The 24,906-nt window shown below is 39.9% G+C and overlaps 2 protein-coding genes across 6 annotated transcripts; one reads left to right on the top strand and one right to left on the bottom strand.

The window, feature by feature from the left end:
- Positions 1–3,851: 3,851 nt before the first annotated feature.
- srsf9 (serine and arginine rich splicing factor 9) lies at positions 3,852–10,639 on the bottom strand. Of its 5 annotated transcripts, XM_085463693.1 has the most exons (7): positions 10,518–10,639; positions 9,731–10,025; positions 7,826–7,903; positions 6,336–6,512; positions 5,990–6,159; positions 4,855–5,027; positions 3,852–4,766 (listed from the first exon to the last, which is right to left on the bottom strand). In XM_085463693.1, the coding sequence occupies exons 4-7, from the start codon at positions 6,491–6,493 to the stop codon at positions 4,542–4,544; spliced, it is 726 nt and encodes a 241-aa protein (XP_085319819.1). In that variant the 5' UTR covers positions 6,494–6,512; positions 7,826–7,903; positions 9,731–10,025; positions 10,518–10,639; the 3' UTR covers positions 3,852–4,541. The 5 variants fall into 5 exon arrangements, with proteins under 5 accessions (XP_085319819.1, XP_085319817.1, XP_085319818.1 ...); XM_085463691.1 differs by lacking the exon at positions 7,826–7,903 and having other exon boundaries at positions 6,336–6,538; XM_085463692.1 differs by lacking the exon at positions 7,826–7,903 and having other exon boundaries at positions 6,336–6,515.
- Positions 10,640–11,680: 1,041 nt separating this feature from the next.
- On the top strand, positions 11,681–22,892 carry prodha (proline dehydrogenase (oxidase) 1a). Its single transcript, XM_085463688.1, has 14 exons — positions 11,681–12,102; positions 12,332–12,540; positions 14,199–14,233; positions 16,056–16,205; positions 16,361–16,425; positions 16,766–16,882; positions 17,000–17,079; positions 17,216–17,297; positions 18,431–18,523; positions 18,639–18,785; positions 19,823–19,998; positions 20,084–20,182; positions 20,457–20,545; positions 22,069–22,892. Exons 1-14 carry the CDS (start codon positions 11,752–11,754, stop codon positions 22,257–22,259), a joined length of 1,884 nt encoding a protein of 627 aa, XP_085319814.1. The 5' UTR covers positions 11,681–11,751; the 3' UTR covers positions 22,260–22,892.
- Positions 22,893–24,906: the final 2,014 nt, after the last annotated feature.

The following is a 24,906-nucleotide window of genomic DNA, read 5'->3' as shown; positions in this document are numbered from 1 at the left end:
CAGGTCTTTGCTGTTAATAGGTTGAAACTGTTTCATGGTGTTTAAACAGTTTTTTGGTGGACACAGTACATATCCTGGATCTGCTGGTGATGTACCAATTGCTTGTCTAATTTTTTGGATTTTTTCAGTGAAGAATTTGGCAAAGTCATTGCAGGCCATGGTCGAATGAAGTTCAGCTGCCACTGACACAGGAGGGTTTGTTAGCCTGTCAACTGTAGAAAATAAGACCCGAGCATTATGGCTGTTTTTAGTGATGATGTCAGAGAAGTAGGACCTCCTTGCACTCCTCAGTTGTAAATTATAATTGTGAAGTTTCTCTTTATAGATGTCATAATGAACCTGGAGGTTTGTTTTTCTCCATCTGCGCTCAGCTTTCCTACACTCTCTTTTTTCATTTTTCACCAGTGTGGAGTTTCTCCATGGAGACTTTTTCCTTCCAGAGATAACCTTCACCTTAATGGGAGCAATAGTGTCCATTACATTTAACATGTTAGCATTGAAGCTATTGACGAGTTCATTGACTGACCCTCTGGACAGGTCAGGTGTTAATGGGAAGACCTGGTTAAAAATTGCACTACTGTGTTCAGTTATACACCGTTTTGTGATCACTGTTGTTGATATATTTGTGTGGGCTGAGATTTTACTTTCAAAGAAAACACAGTAATGATCAGACAGGCCCACATCAGACACAGTAACCTTTGAAATGCTCAGGCCTTTGGAGATCAGTAGGTCAAGAGTGTGTCCTCTATTATGTGTGGCCTCTGTTACATGCTGAGTCAGCCCAAAGTTGCCCAGAGTGTTACTCAGGTCTTTAGTCCCTTTGTCCTGAGGGTTGTCCACATGAATGTTAAAATCCCCAGCAATAATTACACAGTCAAAATCAACACAGATCACAGACAGCAGTTCACTGAGGTCATTAAAAAAGTCTGTGCAGTATTTGGGAGGCCTGTAAACATTAAGAAACACAACTTTGGATGGGGCCTTCAGCTGTAAAGCCACATATTCAAAAGACTGAAAACTTCCAGGAGATAGCTGCTTACATTGAAATGATTCATTAAATAAGACAGCAACCCCTCCTCCTCTCCTGCTCGCCCTGACCTCACTGATAAAACTGTAGTTAGGAGGGGTCGTCTCGATGAGAACAGCTCCACTGTTACTTTGGTCCAACCAAGTTTCAGTTAAAAACATAAAATCAAGGCTGTGCTCAGTGATTAAATCATTAATTAAAAATGTTTTCCCAGCTAGAGATCTAATGTTTAATAAAGCCAACTTAAGTGTTTTAGAGGTATTACTTGTCCCCTCGTGTTTGGGAGCAGTCTGTGGCACACAAGGTATGTTTACTATGTTTAAAGATCTTTTAGAGTGCAGCTCTCTGTGTTTTGACCAGGCCACATGTCTCCTGTCACCTAAAAGTACAGAAATTTTAAAACCTTCTAGTAAACAGGGTCCCAGCTTCTCCTGGGAAAAGTCATCACTGCCATAATCCTCACAGCCCGGACCCTTCACACATCACGCATCAGACTGCAGAGACAGGGCATGAAGAGGAACTAAGGGGGGCGAAGCTGGGCAATGTGACTTCGATTGCTCTGTTGAGGGTGGGGCTCGATGGCGAACCTTTGGCCGCTCTGGTGGGGGGTTTATGGGGGACAAAAAGGGATTGGGACGGGGGGGTAGATCTGAGCCCAGCATTGACCCGCTCCATCATCTCCTCAGTGAATTTCAGGTGTGGGGAGGAGGGAGAAAGGGAGGGGGAGGAGGGTGATGGCCTGTCAGGGGTTTGGGGGACTGGGGAAGGTCGTGGTCCCTTGTCCTGGTCGTTGGTGTTGTTGAGAGAGTTGGAGGCAAATAGGGACCCCTCTTCTTGCCTTAGATGTCTCTCCTTTCTGAGGCTCTTCCTCAGATGCCATGGATGTCTCTCCTTTCTGAGGCTCTTCCCGGGTGGGGGCAAATGGAGCTCCTCCTCAAGGTTTCTGCTGGGCTTTGTCTGTTCTTGGAGTACTGTTTGTTCCTCTTTATGAGATAACTCCTCGTTTATCTCAGCCTTGGCACCAAGCACGGATGGATGACGTATGGAATAAAACAAGTTGGAGGTGAACAGTTTCACCCCTGACTTGTTAAAATTAAATCCATTTGCTTTGAACAGATGCCTGCGTTCCCAAAAAATATTAAAGTTGTCGATAAAATGCACTGAGTGGTCAGCACATGCTGATATAAGCCATTTATTCAGTGTAAACAACCTGCTGAATCTCTCGTCTCCTCCTCTGACCGGCGGTACAGGTCCACTGATGAATACAGCTGCATTCAGAGAGTTTACAGTATTTAATAATCCAGTAAAGTCCCGTTTCAGAACCTCCGACTGTTGTTTGGACACATCGTTTGACCCTGTATGCAGAACAATGTTTGTCACAGTTGGATATTCATCTGCAATTTGAAGAATTCTCTCCTTCAGGTTGTTGACCATATCGTTAGGAAAGCAGAGGACTTTAGTGTTCTTACCGCACATCCTTTGTACATCCTTTACGGCAGAGTCACCCACAATCAGAGTTTCAGGCCTAGCCTTTAGCTTTCCCTGTGGCCTTTCACTTTTCAACAGATTTTCAGACCTTATTTCGCTGCTTTTAGATGGATGGTTGTCCGATATAGATCCAGGGTCCTTTGATAGTGGAGCAAATCTGTTCTGCAGTTTCACATTCAGTTGTTTTGGAGGTTTGTTGTTAACCTTCCTATTCACGGTTGTCCAGTCCTGTTTCCTCCCGTATACAGGGGTAGAAGAGCTTCTCTGTCTCGTAGGAAGTGAAGGCCAGTCGGTTTCAGAGATTTCAGCTCGCTGTGCCCTGCCTGTGATACGTCCTCCCCCTTCCAGGAGACATGATTTATGTCTTGGTTTTGCACCAAGACAGTCTAAGGGGGGATTATCACTTGAGGATTTATAATAATGCACAGAGTCTACTTTCTTGGTCATGTTATCTGTGCTCCTTAGCTGTGTACTAGCTTGCTCATCGCCATTGTTTTGAATCAAAGGCAAGGTTGTTTCATTTCCACACAGTCCATTTACCTCCACGTTTACTTCTAAGCGATGAATTTTTGTCTCCAGTACTGCAATCTTCTGCAGGAGGCTGTGGTAGTCATCTGTGGAGAGGGAAGGCATCTTGTTGCTAGTTAGCCTAGCGGTTAGCACCTTTCCAGGCTATTGAGGCTGCTCGGTGCCCAGACACTGTAATCAGGCTTCAGCTGTGTCTAGGCCACAGACACACGGAGCGCTGAGGACAAGGTAACCATAAAATGTTGCTGTTTCTGTTAAGAACACTCTAGTCCTAATGATCTACAAGTGTCCAGAAGTTATCGCAGGTAAGCTCACACGGAAAAAAGGGAAAAAAATCAGCATAAAAATCAATATAAGAAGCAAAGCATTCAAGAGCAAGCTGCGTTAGAGGTCCAGCGTGCTCCATTAAACCAAACTATTTCAATATCAGCATTGATTTAGTCATTGGAAGCACAGGTCTAATAAAGTAACCTCAGGAATAATCATATTATTGCATACGTTTTCTTTATTTAAAGGTTATTCAAAGGTTATCACCCTAACTAATCGACTAAGCAAATAGACTACTGGCATAGATGTGACTGGGAATAAAACCGCAAGAAAAAAGGAATAGTTGTCCTTTGTGTCTTTTTCATGTTATCCAGTTCATTATTCTAGTTTGGGCAGAAGCTGAATAGACAATTTTTCAACTTTGAACTGTTGATTTCTTGGAATCTACTCCACATTTTTTTTTCTATATAAATTATTACTGCAGATTAAAGAAGGGAAATGTCTTCACTTTAAGTACAGAAAAAAAATGGAAAAGAAACTGTCACAGTAAAAGTTTGCATTTTATTGGTAAAGAAAAAAAACCCCAAAAACGATAGAGATGCATACAAATTATAATCTACATTTAGACCACCTCGGTCAGCGGCCTACACGTACAAAGAAAAACCCGAAAACAAACCCAAAGGACAATTAAGTCTCACAGTCAACGTGTTACACTAAAAGGGTTCACTAATTTTACTATACTGATTAGTTTTATGGGTTCTTGGTTTGGCCAAACAGAAAACGCACCCTTTCATACTTAAAGCTACTAAGATGTGACACATGAAAAATAAAATTACGTCAATTCAAGAAGCAGGACTGCAGAAATGTGTACTTTGTTTTAAATGTTTGACATCGCACTCCCGAATTTCTTTATAAAAGAAACCTCCAATATGTTACATAATGGTCAAATGGTTATCTCACAAAAAGTTAACACATAATTCTGTTTCCGGATAACGTATGGGTGTTTAACAAACAAAAAAACTCCCCCTAAAAACAAGACTGTGGGGAGGAGCAGGTTGTTCAGGGGTTCCTGACCATGGAATGTTTTTAATCAAGAAATAAAAATGGTGTGTGCTATGAGGAGGCCTGAGGTTTTTAAAAAACAAAACAAAAACAAAAAAAAATAAAATGTAGAATTACAAAAACAAACCACAAAAAATAATCATCCAATTCCTCTAAATGATGCGACTTTCTACCGATAATGACGAGGTGGTGGGCTGTGGTGTGGCGGAAGGTGTCTTCTCGGAGGTGGGCTATGCCGTGACATAGCATGGCGTGGGGGCGACTGGTAGCGCGCAGGGGGAGATCTTCTGTTATAGTAAGGAGAATAGCGACCTCTGGATCTGGAACGGGATCGTGATCGATCCCAGTTGGGAGTACCTCTTTCCTCATACACACGGATATAAGCAGTCTCCCCCTAACAAGAAATAACGAAAGAATTACACGACATCAGCTGCAGTTTATCATCAGAGGAACGATTAAATCTCACCATCACTAACACTAACCTGATGTGAACGGAACTCTGTCCCATCCAATCTACGCAGTGCATACTCCATGTCCTCTCTACGGAGAAATTCCACTACACCCTCTCCGTCACGCTGCACATCTGCAAAACAGACATCTCCTGCTTCCCGCATGTGATCCTTCAGATCCTGCCAGCTTCCAGATGGTGGCAGTCCTGGAACAGGAAAAGACTAAATGATGGTGTGGACAAAATATACTTCCCTGCTTAAATTTACCTGACACTTTAAACCTAAAATCTTAGCAGGAAAGGGTTTCATTATTTCTCCAAAGTGCAACTCTTTCTTTAATTCATTATTTTTATACAGTCTGACCTTTACACCTCTTGAAACCTAAAGAAGATGGAGAAGTGGAAGACTTTGCATTTCCCCTGCCTTTAAATTGCTAAAAATGCCAGGAATGACACAACCTGGTTAATGTTAAAACACTATAAAGCTAAGACCTGGATTTGTGGTCTGTCTAAGGTGTTACCTATTCAGCACCAAGTGTTAATTTACACTGTCTTTAATCATTAACACTTTCCATGCACAGCAGTTACTTATTAATGCCAAACCCACAGTTGAAAATACTGAGATGGTCAATCATCCTTATAACCAGTAGGAAAAAACTAATTGACTTTTTCAAGTCTCCTGACTGATAAGTCCACCCACTTCTCCACCCAGTGTTTTAGGTGAACTACAGAAACATTTGACAAAGCACATAACATAATTAATGATACACAATGACAAAATGACACCTACCATCACTATAGCTGGTGTTTGGGGTTACTCAGCCAACATGACCGGTTTCACTTTACTGTTTTGATTTTCATGACCTCATCCACTTAGTCCCTTTGACTTCCAATCCGCCATGAGAGAGAGAAACATATCTGCCTATGACTCATGACGTCCTCAACTAGTCCCCTTGTCCTCCAGTCCGCCATGAGAAAGAGAGAATGATCTGCCTACGACTCATGACGTCCAGCTACCAGTCCCCTTGTTCTCCAGTCCGGCATGCGAATGGGAGAAAGTTATCTGCCTAAGACTCCTATGTCCACTTTCCTACCAGTCCCCTTGATTTCCAGGCCGTACCGAATGAGAGAGTACTATTAATTGGCTACGACTCATGGCGTCCACCTACCAGACACTATGACCCGGAATTCAGATCTTCGAGTTGGGGGTCCAAATCTTCCTCTAGGTGCTCCTCCACCACCTCCCATTGGGCCAGGTTTAGAACGGGGATACTCCACACGCAGCTTGGAGTCCCCATATCCATATCCATTCCTTCCATAGACCGCATCATCTGCATCCCTAAGAGAAGAGAGCAAAGAACTCCTTACCAAAGTACGCCTAGCGGACAAAGGTTGGATATCTTGTCTCCATCCATTCCCTGCCGGCAGTCACTGGAGACGATATACCACAAAATTTATGGTGTCCAACAAGGAGGAGTGTGATTCGAGTTGCCAAAAACCATCCGCAAAACTCACCGTGGGTCTTCAAATCGGACGAAGGCAAAAGGGATAGTGCCTCTATTGTTCTTCAATTCTATTTCACGAATTTTTCCATATTTGTAGAAGAGATCCTCAATGTCTCTCTCCTGGACATCCATGGGAAGATTCCCCACATAGATCCGGCCATCAGACATGTTGGCTGAGTAGGCGACACTGCTGACACAAAAGAAGGGGGGCACCTGCAGACTTTTAGAGATCACTTCTTGCTTTCACAAATAGCTGTGGAAGTGGTCCTTAATCATATTCCTAGTCCCAATCCAAAACTTAGTCCATCCGCAGACAATTCCTTAATTTACACAAGAATAAAGCTTTAAAGAAGGGATGAAGCCGTGATAGAAGTAAATGATGGGCTCAAGGAAAAAAAAAATGGCACAGGACTTCGGATCCAAGCCTGAAAACTTTAAAAACACAGTGTAATGAATGTCCAACCATTTCAGTGATTACAGATCTGTTCTCTTTAAAGTGAGATTATAAGCATACTGTGGGAAAAAATGTAAAAAGGTACTAACAATTACCTGTGTGTAAACGGTAAATGAACTGATGCTTACGTGTTTTTCTACTCTGCTTTTTACTGCAAAAACAATATTTTCTATGCCTTTAACCTTTTTGTTTTGTTTTATGTGGATTAAGCTAGCATGCAATTCTGTGTGTACTAAAAAAATGTATTTTGCAAAACCTTTTAAAAAATGTCTTTATATTTTTCCTTGGAAAATAGGAAATATGTGCCAACCTAAATGGAAATTTAAAAACCGTATACAAGGCAAAAATGTCTGTAGAATTCTAATGACCTTGAAAGTCAATATTTGTTATGACCAACTTGATCCTTGAACACAGCCTGAACTCTCTGAGGGATGTTTTCTTAAAGTAGTCTTCAGGAATAGTTCTCTAGGCTTCTTGAAGGACATTCAAAGCTCTTCTTTGGATGTTGGCTGCTATTTATTCCATTCTCTGTGAAGATGATCCCATACTTCTTCAATAATGTTGAAGTCCAGGCTCTGGAGAGGCCACTGTGTTTTTCTGTCCAGGTATGTTTTTACTGCATTGGCAGTGTGTTTGTTATCAGTGTCATGCTCAAAAATGAAGCCGCTAACAATCAGCTGTTTTCTGATTTTACGTTATTTTCTGTGTTTATCATTTCACAAATTTTTCAAAGAACTCCAGCCAACACCACTGGCTGAAATACAGCTGCAAACCATGACAGAGCCTCCACTATGTTTTACAGATGGCTACAGACACTTACTGTTGATGTACTGTGACATCCTCCTTTCAACCAAAAACTTCAAATTTGGATTCCTCGCTCCAGAAGACCTGTTGCTACTGATTTTTAATCCAGTCCTTGTGTAATTTGACATACCTCAAACTCTTTCTCCCCTTTCTCTTTCCCCCTGTATAAGAATGGCTTCTTACAGCCATCCTTCCACTGAGACCATTTCTGTTGAACCTTCAGTGAACAGTACATAGATCACCTGAAGGTCCAGATGTATCTTTCAGGTCTGACACAGTTCTTTGGTGGATGGATTTCTTCAAGACATGACCTTCAGATCCTGTAGATATATATATACATATTTGGTGGGGGTAAGATTTGCCACTTCTTTGGCCCTCCAGTTTCCTCTCTTTTTTAAATGGACACACTGAACACCATGCACAAATTTCAACTAAGAGCTCTTTGGTAATCACTTTGTTGGTGCCTAGATACTATTTCATGTCTGTCAAACTGTGTTATTGTTGGTGTTTTTCATGAATTCAACAAAAGAAATAGGAACACCTGTGTTTTAATGACATGCTGATATAATACAGTGTCAAAAATACAATTTTAAACTGCTTCTTTGTTAAGTGTATTGTTATCCATAGACATAACACTATTCAAAGAAAAACACTGACTTTCAGAAAACCTGGAGGACTATTTCTCAAGACCACTTTAAAAATTACAAGGAAGTCTAGCTCAAAGCAAAATATAAAGAAATGATGGGCAGCGCAACACTTTCTTATATTTCTACTTGTAAAAAAAGGGAGCCAATAATATGAAAATTGTTTGACGCTTAGTTGGGAGGGCAGACCTCCAAAGCAGCACAACAATATGGAAAACGCATAAGAAAACTGTTCCAGCTTAATGCAGCTCAGCGACTACAACCATGCTATGAAGGTAGGTGATAAAGACACATATAGAGCACTCACTAGTTGCACTCCATATGACATGCAAAATAAATGGTGGATGAAACTAGTTAAAAAGCTCCGTTTCTATTTTATTAGGTTACAACACTCCAAAGGGTCCTGATGAGCAGTTATGCTATCTTTTCACTTCAACTTTCTCAGGAAAGCACCACGCCACCGGCTGTTGGTCTTACATTTGACATATACTGTGTAACAACTAGTCTATTGCAGTGCTGCTGCTGGCACCTTGTGGCAATAGACACACAGTTTGAATCATGTAGTCCGCGATCTATGACGGCAGCTCACTGGAAAAAGGCTAAAAATTCAGATTGTTGCTTTTACACCAATAAGTGCTGTATTTTTGCCCATACTATCACAAACATAATTATTACAAAATTACTTTGAAAAATCGCAATATTATCATGAGACTGTCGCCGTCCAATGTGCATTATTCCAGACTGACACTACTATTACATTTTTCTGTAAACTCAGGCTGGTGATTTTAAAAGCTGCCGCATAAAATTTATATACAAACCCAGCATATTGAAACAAAATGTAATATTCATAAAAACGGTGTTTTGGTGGCTGTCATACAGCTGCTAACAGGTGTTTTCCGTACCCTATACGTTTACCTGGACTTGAAGGCGTTTCCGGGGCCTTGAAAACCCCGTTTAATCGAGCAGTTGCTGAACCTACCAAACCTGTTTAACGTCCCATAGCTGAACAACTGCGATCTGACCTCAATTTAATCTAAAATTCGAGAGCTCCTGGTTAGCATTACCGCTTAGACACTACAGTCCAGATTCGTTCCAGCCATTCAAATTTGGCTTTGCCCTAAAATATCACAGTGGCTACTGCTAAAGTAGTCATAGCTATTGTTAGCAACAGGCGGCTGTAAACGAGGGGTTGCTTACATTAAAAGCAGTTCAGGTATTTTCCTTTCTTTCTTTTGTTTTTTTAAGTCTTGTAACACGGCCTCTGGAGTCGACCCATTCAACTTGACCTTTATATCTAGAAACTAACCCCTAGCTTATAATTTGCACACCAGCAATTGCGAAACCAGCGCAGTCCCTTTGTTGGTAACGTAAGGTCGATCAGCGAGTCAGGCTAAAAAGACTCTGGGTCGGCTACAATTTGCTAATATTTATCGCTTTCAGAGAGCGCATAATAAATGCATATGGTAAAAAAACAAACTTAAATTAATAAATGTCTCTGATTACCTTTTAGAGCAGGTAAATGTGCCTGTTTGTAGAATTAATGCAACCAGTTAGCACACTCTGCTGCTTCCGCGTAAGTTAGCACATTTACGGGAGATGGCTGCGTTCTTCTTCTACAGCTTTTCATTTCCGGCAGACAGTAGCCACTGTTACATCATTGCTGCCCCCTGCTGCTGGGAGAAGTTGTGGTGACGATCAGTGAGCAGCAGCCGAGCATTACAATAATGTTTGCTTTGAGAGGGTTGTTGGAGCAGTAGAGAGAAGATTAGAAGAACACGTGCGGGGTGTCTTTGTGGACCTAGAGGAAATATATGATAGAGTGCCAAGACAGGAGTTGTGGTAGTACACAGGAAGTCAAGAGTGGCAGAAAAAATATATATATGTGAATATGCACTTGACTTTATAGTTGGTCTGAGACTTACTAAAACAAACAAACAAACAAACAAACAAACAAGAAAAGGAAAATAAAATAATCAATTTTTCCCCTAACCTTAATTTTGAGTTATAAAGTCAAGTTTTGAGATGACCAAAAAAAACAAAAAACAAATAAGCTTTTATACGAAACTGAGAGGGACTAAAATTGAGAACACTGACTGCTTTATTTTGTAACACAAACTAGTTCTCATTTCTATCCTCTGAATTAAAAGTTCATTATTAATTTAATTTTAATAGAGAGAGCGAGAATATCAACTTAAAATCTAGAAAAATTTTCACATTACATAAAAGCTATAAACTGATTTGCACATCATAGAGTGAAATAAGTATTTGATCTTCAAGAAAACACAAGTACCTGGTGGTGTTGCTAAGCAAGGAGATAAAGCGTTTCTTATAGCTGGTCACCACATCTGCACACATCTCAGGAGGAATTTTGGTTGACTTCTCTTTACAGAAACATTTAGGTTTCTTGGCAGGTGTTTGCAACTTGAAGCTTCAGCGTCAAAGATTTTCTACAGGATTTAGGCTGGCTACCCCCCCCCCCCCCCTTTCTTTTCATGTAAGATTTTATGGTACATGCCCGCCCCTCCAGTGGCCCCCTCCATGCAGCAAAGTCATCCTGTAATCCTTAGCAGAAAAACAGTATGTTTCCACCTCGATCCTTGATTGTGGGTCATACTTTCTCTTCCTCCACACACAGTGGGCTGAGTTAAGTTCGGTTTCATCTGACCGCAGCACTTTCTCCCAAGCCTTCTCTGACTCCTTAAGATGTTCACTAGCCTGCACATGTGCCTTGTTCTGCAGGGGGACCTTGCTGGTACCATACAGCGTAGAGTGTTATCAGTATTACCATGGTCACAACTGCCTTCAGATGATTAACAAGCTCCTCCCATGTAAATGGCCTGCATTTGTATAGCGCTTTACACTACATTCAGTCATCCACCCATTCACACACAGGCAATGGCAAGCTACATTGTAGTCACACAGCTGCCCTGGGGCGCACTGACAGAGGCCGGACACTGGCGCCACCGGGCCCTCTGACCACCACCAATAAATGAATAAAATAAATTGAATTGAGTAGCTACAATTGATTGACTGACTGTAATCTCGGCCCCATTGGACACACAAACAATCTGTGGGAACCAAAATCCTGACTGGGTTGTAGGCGATCAAATACTTCTTCGCTGAATGACATGCAAATCAACTTTTATGTAATGTCTTTTTTTTCTGGATTTTTGCTTTATATTCTGTCTCTCTGCATTAAAATCAAATGGCCAAATAATGAGGGACTGTTCACAAACTGGATCAAATAACTATTACCCTCAGTATAAGGCCTCCTGCTTCTCTTAAACCATCTGCTTCTCCTACTACACGACGGGGGAGTTTTTCAGGTTTTTCACTGGAATGAGGCCCGTGGTTCTTGCGTGATGCCTATCGGGGACGTGATGTAACAAGTGAGGCAGGGCGCCACCTCCCGATTCTGACATACCAGAGCGCGCTCATTACGCAACACTCCAAATATCCAATCGGCAAAGAAGTCTGCCGGTCTCACTCTGCGTGCAGCTGCCGCTCAGAAAGGCGAAGAAGGCATGTCGTACACTAAGTTTGTAGCACCCTTGGTCAGGGCAAACTCCGGCAGCATCCGAAAACTGCGGATTTCGCCTGCGAGATGCCGCTCAACAGTCGCATCCACCAAAACTCGAGAAGAGAAGGAGCAGCAGCAGCAGCAGAAGACGAATGGCTGCACCGTGGTAGAGGCTGCGCCAGTTGAACTCATCAGCCAGTCTAGAAAAGCTACCAAAGCTCCGCTGAGTAAAACCCACATCGACTTCGAAAACACACAGGAAGCCTATAAGAGCAAAGGTAATATTGAGCTGCTCCGGAGTCTGTTGGTCTTCAAGCTGTGTACGTTTGACATCCTGGTTGACAAGAACAAAGAGGTGAGTTGACGGGACTGATCGGCCCGATCCTCTGTTAACCCTACACACACGTGCGTTCAGATCAGCACCAAACCGGTGCACCGCTTTACCAAAGCTCAATGAACTCTCCGCGTTGGCGCGCTATGAATGTGTTTCCGCTTTTGACTCGCCGAGGTGAAAATGAAAAAGGGGCTGTAAACCACTCAGGCAGAGTAACCTGTTGTTTTTCTTGTCCCTGTCATGTTTTCAGCTGATGGATCTGAGCAGGAAGCTGCTTGGACAGTGGATGTTTGAGAAGCTGATGAAGATGACCTTCTATGGGCAGTTTGTGGCAGGGGAAGACCACAACTCCATCAAACCGTTAATTCGGAAAAATGAGGCCTTTGGTGTGGGGGCAGTTTTGGACTACAGCGTGGAAGAAGACCTGACACAAGAGGAAGCGGAGAAGAAGGAGATGGAGTGAGTAGCAAATACACACGTAGGCTGATTTCTCCTTAAGGACTGTGGTGCGCACAACTTTGCAAATGCCATATAAGATAAGAGATAAGATAAACCTTGATATATGTGTGTGTCAGATGAGATTTAGTGAGCTGCATACCCAGGATTGTTCAGCTCACTAAATCCATAAAAGCCAGCTGAGTCAAGTTTATTTTGTATGGCACAACATCACATGGTGTCATCACAAGTGTGTAACTGCACCACATCATAAAAACCCAGAGAAATCAGAAAACTGTGGAAGAGAGGTCCTCTCCATTACTTGTCTCCATGTGTGGCTGTAATAGGAGCCGCACACTAGAAGAGCAGCTCCAGGACTGAAAAAAAATCACAGTAATGGATATTTTAGCAGTGTTAGTACAACAAGTTCATTAAAAGACTGAGAAACTGTAGTACGTGTATTACCTGATTTGTATTGATATCTTTAATAGTGAATTAAATGAGTAATTTGACTGTTAGTTTCCACAGAAGTATTTAGGTCTATGTCTCCATGCATATAGCTCATGTTTTAGAGCCTCTCCTCTCATTTTGCCTCTTCTCTTCGGCACATTAACTAACCATATGCACATATGAAAAAATGTAGTTGTGATATTTGAAATGCTCTTGGTTAACCATTGCCTGTGTCTCTGTACTAAGTTGTCCCTCTGGAAATTATCACTTAAGTTCAAGTTATGTGTCCTACTTGAGTGTCAAAACTATTCCTCTGGGCTGCACTTTGATATCAGTGTCCTCTTATCTTATCACCTCACAGACGGCTTCTGTTAGGCTTTTTATCAAAGCAGTGGCAGTCATAACATGTAATGCTTTATAATCAAAACCTAATTTGTTTGTGTTATTCTCAGGCAGTTCAACAGTGCTTGTCCTCTATTGGCTCGCTAAGACAGGCCTCCCTGCTCTGATTGGTTGAGCCAGTTTTTCAGAGATGGGATGGGCATCATTGAAAGGCCTCATGGGTTGCCATGAGAGTTGCTTTCAGGAGGCACATTGAGGCACACTAGAAAGTGTTACACAATATTCTGTGATTTAAAATACCCACAGTGCTCTACTTAGGACTATCCCAACACACACAAACAGACACAGGAGGAACTAAACTGCTTTTTCTGATAAAGACCAATGATGCCTCATCATGCTAACTAACAGATGCTAACACTAAGGATATTTCCTCTGTACTTTTTTTTTTTTTTTACAAGTTCTAAAAAAAAATCTGTTAGTTAATTTAAAAAATCAATCAAAAATCTAGTTTTGATTTTTATTTTGGTTAACTAAAATGTTCTTTCAAATCAAGTTTTAGTTTTTAGTTTAGTTTTAGTTCACCTTGGCTATTTGCCTTTGTTCCCCAATGCGTCTCTCACGTCGCAACATAACTTGAAAAGCAGGTCATTGTCACGGTTGCATAAGATTTCATTGTGACTGTTAAAAGAACGAAACAGTGCTTTTTATCATCATGTCATCTGTCTTTTTGAAACTTTTCAGACTTTCCGCTATTCATTGTCTTATTACTGTTAGTATGCTGTGTTATAAAAGTTGCTATTGATCTGACTGAAAGAAACAAAGATGAGACAAATTTTCTGTTGCCTTATTTTTTTTTTTACTGTTCTAATGACAATTTTTTTTTTTTACAGTTCATGTGTTTCTGAGGCAGAGAAAGAAAGTCCAGGTATGTGTGTCAGTAAAAAACAAAACTAACAAACTTTATTTTATTTTTTATTTTATTTTGCATACGTCTCTGACTAAAGAACTCCCATACGGAAAAGAAATAGTAAAAACTTATATGTGATTACTCATGAAAGTGGCCACTTTCATGAGTAAATCATATAAGGCTTACATGATTTACTCATGAAAGTGGCCACTTTCGCATTACTTTCATACATTGTTTTAGTAAGTATCCAAAACATACAAGTTTCATTATATAATTTTTCAAGGGATCTCATATCTGTTTTCACACTTATATGCTTTTCATACAAGTTTCACACAAGACAGATACAAACTTTATAAGATTTATATATATCTTTTCCATATGGGCTGCCGTGGAGTAAGCTGACAAGGCTGAGCTGCTGACTAGTCAGCTGCTTCAGCTGTTCGGTGGTTTAGTATGCATAGTTATGCATCCACGTAGTCTAGTCAGGATGTTACTGGTTATAACTGGATCTTGTGGGGGCTGAAATGTCAAGTTCAACAGACACTGCGGGGTGAAGCTGGGTAGTGTTTAAGGGGTTGATATTTAATGTGTTTGTGTATCATTTACCTGTTGGCAATCACTCTGAGACAAACTTATTTTATACTTACTTCAAATCAGTCTTTGTGGGAGCTGAATTAAAAGTGCTAATGTGTTACATGCACATTGATTTGCAACCAGAGTGGCTAGTTTTAAATGAATAAAGTAAAGCTTGTTTTTGATATCTATTGTGCTCTCAGTAATTGTAACAAACTTAAAAAAATGCCCCCCTTTAGGATGGAATTCCTTCTGATGAAAATCCATTCACGTTGTAGGATAAATGATAGCAGTAAAACTGCTCCTCTTAAATCAAATGCAATCAGTTAAGGCAGCATTATAGCCATCGTGTTACTTCAGGGCTCTCGGATTCGTCGGAGCTCTCCAATGACCATCCTGGATTTTCCACTGCCTCCTTTTCCTCCCTCGGTTTTCACAAACACATTTGTCTCTATTACAGTTACATCATCTGCAAAGCTTAAAAATAAAACACATGCACCTCCAGGATTTTATGCAAGAGGTATCTTGCATGCTATCTAGGTCCCGAATAAAGCTGACTTCTTTGGGGGCAGTCACTGATGCAAGAGTAAAGAAATCATGATTTCTAATTTCTAATCTTCTGGTCAATATTATTTTTATATGTAAGTATGTGTGTGTGTTAGAATTACATTGTCTAGCCCTATGAGTAGTTCAAATTCCTAATTAAATATTTATTGGTAACTTGAACAAATTTATCATTTTATTAAGGCATTTTTTAAAATACATATAGTTGTTATTAATTGTTGCATGTGTGACGATGTTCATGCAAACTTTCGTTCAGATTGGGCCACCTGTTAAGGAAGAGCTTGGGTACATACAGGCATTATGAGCAAGGGAAATGGTTATTGGTTATTGGTCAGCCAGGTTTTCAGAATCTATTTCACAAATTTTTTAGCAAGTTATCAAGAAGACACCACTTTTCTCTGCACTGCATTCTCTATATCTGTGATGCTCCACTGCTACATGTGCTCCACCCATGAGCTATATAATAATAATAACAACAATCCTAAATTCCCTCAAAAATCTTGTTCTTATTTGCACATATAGGACAAAATATGCACTGGATACCTTTGATAGACCATTATAGTTGCATAGTAATGATGTGTTGTTTAGGCTCTAAATCTCCTTTGTATGTGAATTGATTATTAATCGTCGGGATATCAAAATCTTGGTGAACTTGAGGGTTTTTATTCATGCAACAAGCCACTAAAGTTGCGTCTCACTTCAGGTGCGGATCATCGTGAGAAGAAGTACAAGGCCCATCGTCAGTTTGGAGACAGGCGCGGGGGAGTTATCAGTGCACGAACTTACTTCTATGCAGATGAGGCCAAATGTGATATGCAAATGGAGACATTCATAAACTGCATTAAAGCTTCTGGTAAGTAGTACAACTGCTGGTCAAGCACAGTTTGGGTTCATTTTAATAGTGTAAAACATAAATACTTAAAAAGTAATTTAACGAAGTAGATTATTTATTTAAAGAAAAAAATCTAATAAAAAAAAAGTGACATGAGGTTTGTTGTTTCCTCTCAGGTGGAGCTTCTAATGATGGATTTTCTGCTATCAAAATGACTGCACTGGGTCGTCCACAGTTCCTTGTAAGATTAACGTTTTTCATTCATTCATTGTTAACTGAAACGTAGTGTCGCAGGGTTTAGACTTAAATCTTAAATGACCTTAATTTAGCAAAGAAATGTAGCAGAAGAACTAGTCTGACTACAGGAGGAAATCGTTTTCTTTTTACTTGATCACTTCAAAGTTTTGATCAGTAAAAAAAGTAGTTTTTACATCTCAGTGTCAAAGATTAAAAGATAGTTAAACTGTTTGATTTTTGTCTGTAAACAAACTACTCTTGTGGTCAGTTAACCCCATTACAAACCCTCGGATAAAACTACTGCTGTTACTTGATAATTAATATGTTGCCCTCTGTTCAAACAGCTCCAGTTTTCCGAAGTCCTGGTTAAATGGAGACGGTTTTTTAACTTCCTGTCGGCGCAACAGGGAAAATCTCAAATGACGGTTTTAGAACAGAAACTGGAGCTGGAGCAGCTCAAGGTGATATGCAAGTTTATGCTCAAATGATGTCTTCATGTCATTTTTTTTTTAGTTATTTTTAAGGTGTTCCAACCTTTATGGTTCTCAATAATGAACTGAGGTGTACTCTCATTGTAGGAAAGTTTGACTGAGCTGGGTGTTGGAGCCAAAGATGACATAGAGAATTGGTTTACTGGAGAGAAGCTGGGCCTGTCTGGGTAGGACAGTCACTCATTTGTTTACAATTAATCTCCTTTAACTGCACCTTACTAATTCTTCATCCAAGTTATTTCTAGTTTTACCTTTATTCAGCTTTTTCTCTTTTGGCTTTATATTCTCATGTCTTACTTCTAGAACAATTGATCTGTTGGACTGGAACAGTTTAATAAACGACACAACAAAGATTTCAAATCTGCTTATGGTGCCAAACCTTCAGGTGAGTCATCATCACATGACGTTTTAGTGGTTTGGAGGTGGGAGAAAAAACGACTGGATTTCAGCTGTTTGGTTTGAATGATCACAGGTATTGCTTCATCTCTTCGCTGTTTCTTATTCCCTGTGCAATACACAGATAAGCTGTTACCAGGCACTCCATGTTTGTTCAGCCATTTCCACTGAAGTGGAAAAAATTATCATGCTTGACTGAACGCAAACATAAAACACCCTTTGCCTTAATGCCTTCCCTACTACCTTTTGTTCAAAACCTTTACTGGCCTTACTAAAAAGAGAATCGGCTGTTTAATTCAGGCCAACTGCAAAGAATCTGCGGTGGGATTTTAGGAGAGCATCAAGTTAGTTACAGTTAAGATAATATGAACTTAGTAAAGGTAATCTATGCTATTTTATGTCTACTGTTGATAACAGAAATACAACTGTGTTCGACAATCAAATGTCTCTCCCTTTTTTGTACTTGTTCTGCTATTAATCTTGTTATTTCTTCTCAGTTGTGGCCTCCTTTGGTCACTTGTTGTCTTATCTCTCCATTTTCACTGTGTCACAGCATTACCTTCCACATTTTAGAAGCTTATAAAGCCAACAAATCCAAACTTTGGAGGCTTTTAAAGGCCAATGAAAAAGATGACTACCTTTTTCTGTTAATTATTATGAACTTTTAAAGTAGATAAAATGCTTCTTGTACATGGCTTTTCTAATTTATGATTTATCTATAGCTATGTTATTAAATTTATGGTGTAATAAACGATTTAAAATGAGGAATAAAACTAGAAAAATGAAGTGCCAACAACAGCAACAGCTGTGTTTCTCACCTTGTCATAAAGTCTTTATTGCTTTGTGGCAACAAGTTAAATTGCCAACCTGGGGGAACATTATGCCTTCCCACCACAAGCAAAAACATTTTAATGCATTAGAATAGCATGTTTTGGGACTTGTTTTGGGAAGTGCTCATTTCGCATTGGCCATGTAGCCAGTATAATTGAGGGAAGCTGACAAATATAGGAAACGTTTCTGGCACCGATGTTGAACTCTTTCCTGCCAGTCACATGGAGATAAAATTTACGGCTTTATATTAATCATAAAGTCGATTAATATCTTTTTGTTTTGGTTGCATAGACCGGCCATCTGGAGCCTTTGCTGAATATATTTACCGAAGAAGAAGAGAGGCAGATGAAGAGAATGCTGCAGAGAGTGGATATTCTGGCCAAGGTGAGGACACTAAGCAACCTGTACCTGCAAATAGTGTGGGCAACAATATAGGGATAGGACACGGTTTTATATGGTGCTTCATATTTTACTCTCTAATTGTTTTTGTGCACTCCAGCATGCTGTAGAGAACGGGGTGAGGCTAATGGTGGATGCCGAGCAGACGTACTTCCAACCAGCTATCAGTCGCCTGACCCTGGAAATGCAGAGGAAATTCAACAGAGAAAAGCCAGTCATTTTCAACACCTACCAGTGTTACCTCAAGGTGAAACTGCAGTTTTCTCAATGAAGCTGAACTCGACTGATAAACTAGTGTGTGTCGTGATGATTGTTGCTACTTACTAACCTATCGAAGCACACAGAGTATACCGATAGTGTTTTTATTTTGCAGTATTTCTTTAAATATGCTTTAACAATGCTTTATTAGTTAAAGCAATGTTTTATAAGAAACAGGAAGTTTCTTTGCCAGAGTGCTTTCCAAACTGTGGCACATCAGTTTGTTTATTACACAAAAATTAGTCCCAAATCTGCCAATACTACTGCCAGTTTCTCCCTCAATAATCTGTCCATAAGTAAGGAGGTGAAATGTATTTATATCTCAGCATCCAAGATCAAAATCTGTAAACTGGGTCTTAAGCAGTGTCTACAGATCTTAAGTCCAGTGGGAACAACTTCAACAGCTCCACAACCTCAGAAATACATAATTTCCTTGAGTCCTTAGCCTGGACCGAGGTACCACCAGAAAAATGTTTGTACTTCATGAAAATGTTTTATCTCTCATCCAAGCGGCTTCTTCATTCCTAAAACCAAATGGTGGAGAGTGCCAGTTGTATAATCCCTAGTGTGGGTTGTCGTTTAAGATTATTAATCATGTGCCTCATCACATGAAACAAGGTCTGAGAAATACTTTTCTTTCCAAGCTTATTGCACTACCATGACCTGGATGACTGAGAACCTACACAGATAGTGGCACCTGACCACAGAGAGTGCTGAAAGTGATCACCACAATCTTCATCTGAACTCTAAACTTTATGTGCAGTGTAAAGAGAACAAACAGGATCTGATAATTATGACACTTTTCTTGTGATTGTAGTGATGAGGAAGATATAACTACAAGTTAAGAGCTCTCCACATTTTTTCCTTAAATGATATGGCTTTTTATATATATTAAAAAAACAAAAGATATTTTGTGCACATTAATCATGCAATTTTGCATCTACCGATGTTACAATTAGCATAATTGTGGTTATTTTATGCTAGGTTTGGATGCCCTTTTAAGTTTGTGTTGTTAACGGCATTTAGGAAGCCTACGACAACGTGACCTTGGATGTTGAGCTGTCTCGGCGGGAGGGTTGGTACTTTGGTGCCAAACTCGTTCGCGGAGCCTACATGTACCAAGAGAGAGCCAGGGCGAAGGAAATTGGATATGAGGATCCAATAAACCCAGACTATGAGGCCACTAACAGGATGTATCATAAGTAAGTCTTGAATTTTTATCAAGCCGCTTGGTGATTCTGCTAGAAATTGCATAAATCCTAACCATCTGTTCCACTGTTTGTTTAGGTGTTTGGAGTATGTGCTGGAGGAGATTGAACACAGCAGGAAAGCAAATGTCATGGTTGCAACTCACAATGAGGACACAGTGAAGTTCACCCTCGATAAGTACGTTTTGTCCTTGAGCACTTTACATGTGCAGAGACAAAACTCAGATTTAGTTTGAGCATGTACAAATACCCTAAAGCTTTCATTTCTGAAGGATTAACCCTAACAGTCTGAACTCATACTTGTATAACTGCTCAAAGTGAAATATTCCTTGTAAAGCCTCCAAAGCAGCTGTAGGGTTAACAGAGAGTGGTGGGATAGTATGTTCCACATCTGATTATGTAACAGTCCTTTAAAATGTGTTTCTCTGTTTTTTTTTTTGTTTTTTTTCCAGGATGAATGAAATGGGCCTGTCACCCACTGAGAATAAAGTTTACTTTGGACAGCTGCTGGGGATGTGTGACCAGATCAGCTTCCCACTAGGTATGTTACACTCAGCACTAAAGTAAACTGCATGCTGCGAAATCACCGAGGCACATGTCATGTAGGCGTGTGGTCATGTGGTCAAAGACGTACCACTGAAGTGTTGTTCCCAGTGATGTCAATGCTACGATATCCAGGCAGTCACTGACCTTGTCTGAGGTCATGTTGACAGCAAACACTTTGTGTTGCCAGTGCCCTTCACTTAGTGTTAGAAAATGTCACGCTTGTCCTGTCATAGTAGTCTGAGGAGAAGTTTAATGCTACTCTTATTCCTGTGAATGATATTAATCATTGTACAAACACAACATAACATTTATCATCCAGGTTCTTTAACAGCTGCTTCAACTTTATATTTTTAGACTGTTGCTGTTTAAGTCATTTGTTTGATTTTGCAGATGATTAATCCCTCAATACAAAGGAGATATCTATATCTGAGAAACTCACTAAAAGAGGAGTCAGACCTCGGTGTCACTTAACACTCTCAGGCTCAAATTAAACTGCTTGTTGCTCATGCACTGGGTAAAACTGGTTGCAAAAAAAAGGTGCTGCACTAAAAAGCTTCCACTAATTGCTTGGATTGCCTGTGGTTTTTATTTATGTCTACTAAAACTCTCCAACTAGTAGCCGAGTGGTAGTTAAAAGCCTAGCAAAAATGTAAAAGGTTCGCCTTCAAAGTAAAAGTTTTCAAAAGGTAAAGCTTTTATTTTACTTTACGATGGTTTCACTTCAGCTCGGAAAACAGCTGGCCAGTATTTTTAGACAAGTCCTTCACTTTCAGGCAAATAACGAATGTCACTGACTGCACTCTAGACCTGTGTGGCTCGGCTTGTAGCATTTATTTTCCTCCAGCCTCCAGCTTTCACTCACAATCAGTCGGGGGGATGGTCTCTAAGCCAGTGTGACTAGGGCCTTATTCACTTGATCCTACATTGTCCCATGATTGTTAGTGGTCAAGTGTCTGCAGAACCTCAATTTATTCGTTTTATTGCAATTTAAAAGTGATTTATTAGGAATTTGATTTATAGTTTCTTCCGCACCATTCGTTACTTCACCTTTTTTCACTGAACATTAACACTCCCCATACCTCCCCCTACGTTGGTTAGCGGAACAGTCGAGCACACAACAGGACTTTGGCTCATCTGTGTGCTCACAACTTGAAATATTCTGGTTTAAACTGGGGTCTTGCATGATTTCACAGGACTCTTACTTCAACTATTGTGAAACAGGCACAGTTGGACATCACGTAGATTGTGAACTTAAAGACCGTTTAATGTCCAGTCTGACTACACGAGTCATTTGTGTTCCCACATGCACCTCTGTCAGGTGTTGTCTGGAAAGCTCAGGACTTCAGTGCATGTGTGAATACAACTTGGTACCCTCTGTTTGTTCACTTCATTCGCGATTGTTAACTTAATGTATTCTTGTATTATAAGCAGAATGTATCGACTGCATGCTGTTATACACCATATTCACACATGGTGGTGACTGTGAACACTGAATCTCCTTCTCTTATCTGAAAACAGGCCAAGCAGGTTTTCCAGTCTACAAATACGTTCCATACGGCCCTGTCAATGAAGTAATCCCCTACCTGTCCCGCCGTGCTCAAGAGAACCGCGGGATCATGAAGAGATCCCAGAGAGAGAGGAGCCTGCTGTGGAAGGAGCTGAGGCGCAGACTGCTGGCTGGTCAGATTATCTACAAGCCTGTTTACTAAATCACATTTGCAGACAATATGCAAAATATTTCTGGGCATTCCACCCTTCTTGGTGTACCTCTGTGTTAGCTGCTCTTTGTAGCTGGGACTTGTCTTTCCTGGTTCACTAGAGGACAGAGCAAAGACTGTTTTTCAGCTTTACTGACAAATATTTTAAATATTTAAGTATTCATGCAATACAGTAGTGCTGATTTATTGCAGCAGAAGATGTTAGGTCACATTAAAATGTGATTTTAGTATTTGTTTAACTTTTAAACTGGCCTTGATAATTCTTAAAATCAGCATACATCTAAAAACTTTTTAAAAATAACTTAATGTGTGTGTATTTCTAAATGGTGGTCTTCCCTGATAGACTACATTGAATTATTCAGTGGAAGATAAGAAATTAGGTTTGAATGCCAAAGTTGGCCTACTTGTGTGCATAAAAGCCATCCTGTGCTTTTAAAAATTGTACTCTTTGCATGTTGTGGTAAGTATTGTGTTGAGTTAAAAGATACAAGTGCCTTATGGTTATTTTTTTCTTACTGTACACCACTCCAAAGGGTAAACCTTTTTAATTAGGGATTATGTGTGAAAACATAATTACTTTGCATTATAGCAACTTTAATTGTATTAAAACTGCATACATCTGTAGTCACGTTTGTGGTTTTTAATCATAATCAGTTCTATAAAATTGTAAACAATAGATTTTGCATCCCGGGAAAGATGATCCCTGTTTCAGTCTCTCATGTCCACTCCACAAAAGAGGAACGGCAGATTATTGCTGCAGATGCCTGCAGGCGAGATAACTACCTAGTCTTTTGAAGCACATGTTTACAGGAGCAAACCTTCATTTCGCCTCTGATAAAACAAACAGCAAACAGAGAGACTCGGTGTGATCCATTTGAGGAGTTATTAATGTTTTGATGCTTCAGTTGTTGACATCTGCCAGATGGCCTAAATTTCACAATCGGTGAAATCGACGGCATGCTCTGATCCATGAACGGTGACAGATGTTCAAAGCAGAAACACGGGGACTGTTGTGACCTATGTTTCAAAATGTTAAAAAAAATCATGCCGTAGATAATTTAGCAGTTTTTAGGTAGCTTTCATTCAAGTACTACAAGAACAATTGCACTATTATATAATATAAGCTGTGGGCGAGGTGAAATGGCATGTGGCTTTTGTGATCATGGAGAAGAATGATTTGTGTTACCTTTAATTTGTCACCCATACAGTTTATTGTATATGTAGATGTCAATTTCTGATGAGAGATGTTGTCTTGTGTCTTCTCTTTTATTTTCTTGTTTTATTTCGTCATCACTGCTGTATCAAGATATTATGTACTTGTGTAAATATATGTAAATAAATAAAATAGTTAATTTTAAAGAAAAAGAACAAGAAATGTTTGTTTGTTTTTTCTTATTCAGACTGCAAATGTTTATGGTGGTCCCAAAGACTGACATAATTCAGTTCAATTCTCAAATCACTTTTTTTCTATAACACCAATTCACAGCAGTTTGCTTAAGGTGCTTTATACTATAAGGTAAAGACCCTACAAATTTAGAAAGAAACTCCAACATTCAGATAACCCCCTACGAACAAGCACTTTGTGACACTGGGAGGGAAAACCTCATTTTTTGCAGGAACAAACCTCTGGGAGAACCATGCTTAAGGAGGGGCAGCCATGTGCCATGATCGTTGGGATTGAGGAGAAAGGGAAGAGAGCAGAGAGAGAGACAGGACAAAAGACAATGGGAGACAGAGCTTTTAATAAATACTGCTGATTAAATACAATAGCGGTGTGTAAACGGAGAGTGGAAAGAGATGGGTAAAGAAAATGCTTGGTGCATCATGGTAAGCTCCTGAGCAGCCTAGGCCTATTGCAGTGTAATTAAGGAAGGGTTTATGGTCACCTGATCCAGTCCTAACTATAACTTTTATCAAAAAGGAAAGCTTAATGCCTAATTTTAAAGTGGGTTACACGACATATTTATTAGATATTTCAGATTTTACATAAAGATCTTTTTTAGAACCATGAGCAATAACCTTTATGTCTTAAAGATATACCTGTGTTCATCTGGGTTCGTGGGCAGATAAAGCTGTGTGTCATCTGCATAGCAATGAAATGTCTTCTAAAAATACTTCCTAAGGGAAGCATGTATAAAGTGAAGACCAAAAAAAGTACTGGTCCCAGCACAGAACTCGGAGCTAAATTTTGTGTGGGAGGAAGATTCTCCATTTACATGAACAAATTTGAATCTATCAGACATGTGATTCAAATCACTGCATGGTAATTCTAATCTCTGTAGTTAAATACCGTGGACAACAGTAGCTGCACTAAGGTCTAACAGGACAAACAGTGATGAGTCTACAGCCAGAGACTATAAGAAAACTATTTGTAACGTTCGCACCTTCTGCACTGCGATGTAGTCTAAATCCTGACTGAAACTGTTCAAATAAACCGCTGCTATGCAAATGATCAGTTAACTGTTTGATAATTACTCTTAGAAATCAGTCTATAATTAGCTAAGACAGCTGGATCTAATAACAGCTTTTTACTAAGTAATGTTTTAAAATCTGTCACCTTAAAAACTTGTGGAAATAAAAGAAGAATGACTATTTTAAGCTCCTGCCTCAGGCATTCCTACGTTTATCCAGTCTAAGC

The sequence above is a fragment of the Copadichromis virginalis genome, linkage group LG7 (genome assembly GCF_057382275.1).
Source record: "Copadichromis virginalis isolate Kocher_CV1m ecotype Utaka linkage group LG7, C_Virginalis_male_GT1.1, whole genome shotgun sequence".
Classification (NCBI taxonomy): domain Eukaryota; kingdom Metazoa; phylum Chordata; class Actinopteri; order Cichliformes; family Cichlidae; genus Copadichromis; species Copadichromis virginalis.
The sequence above is the reverse complement of the archived record's forward strand: the minus strand, read 5'-3'. Positions and strand labels throughout refer to the sequence as shown.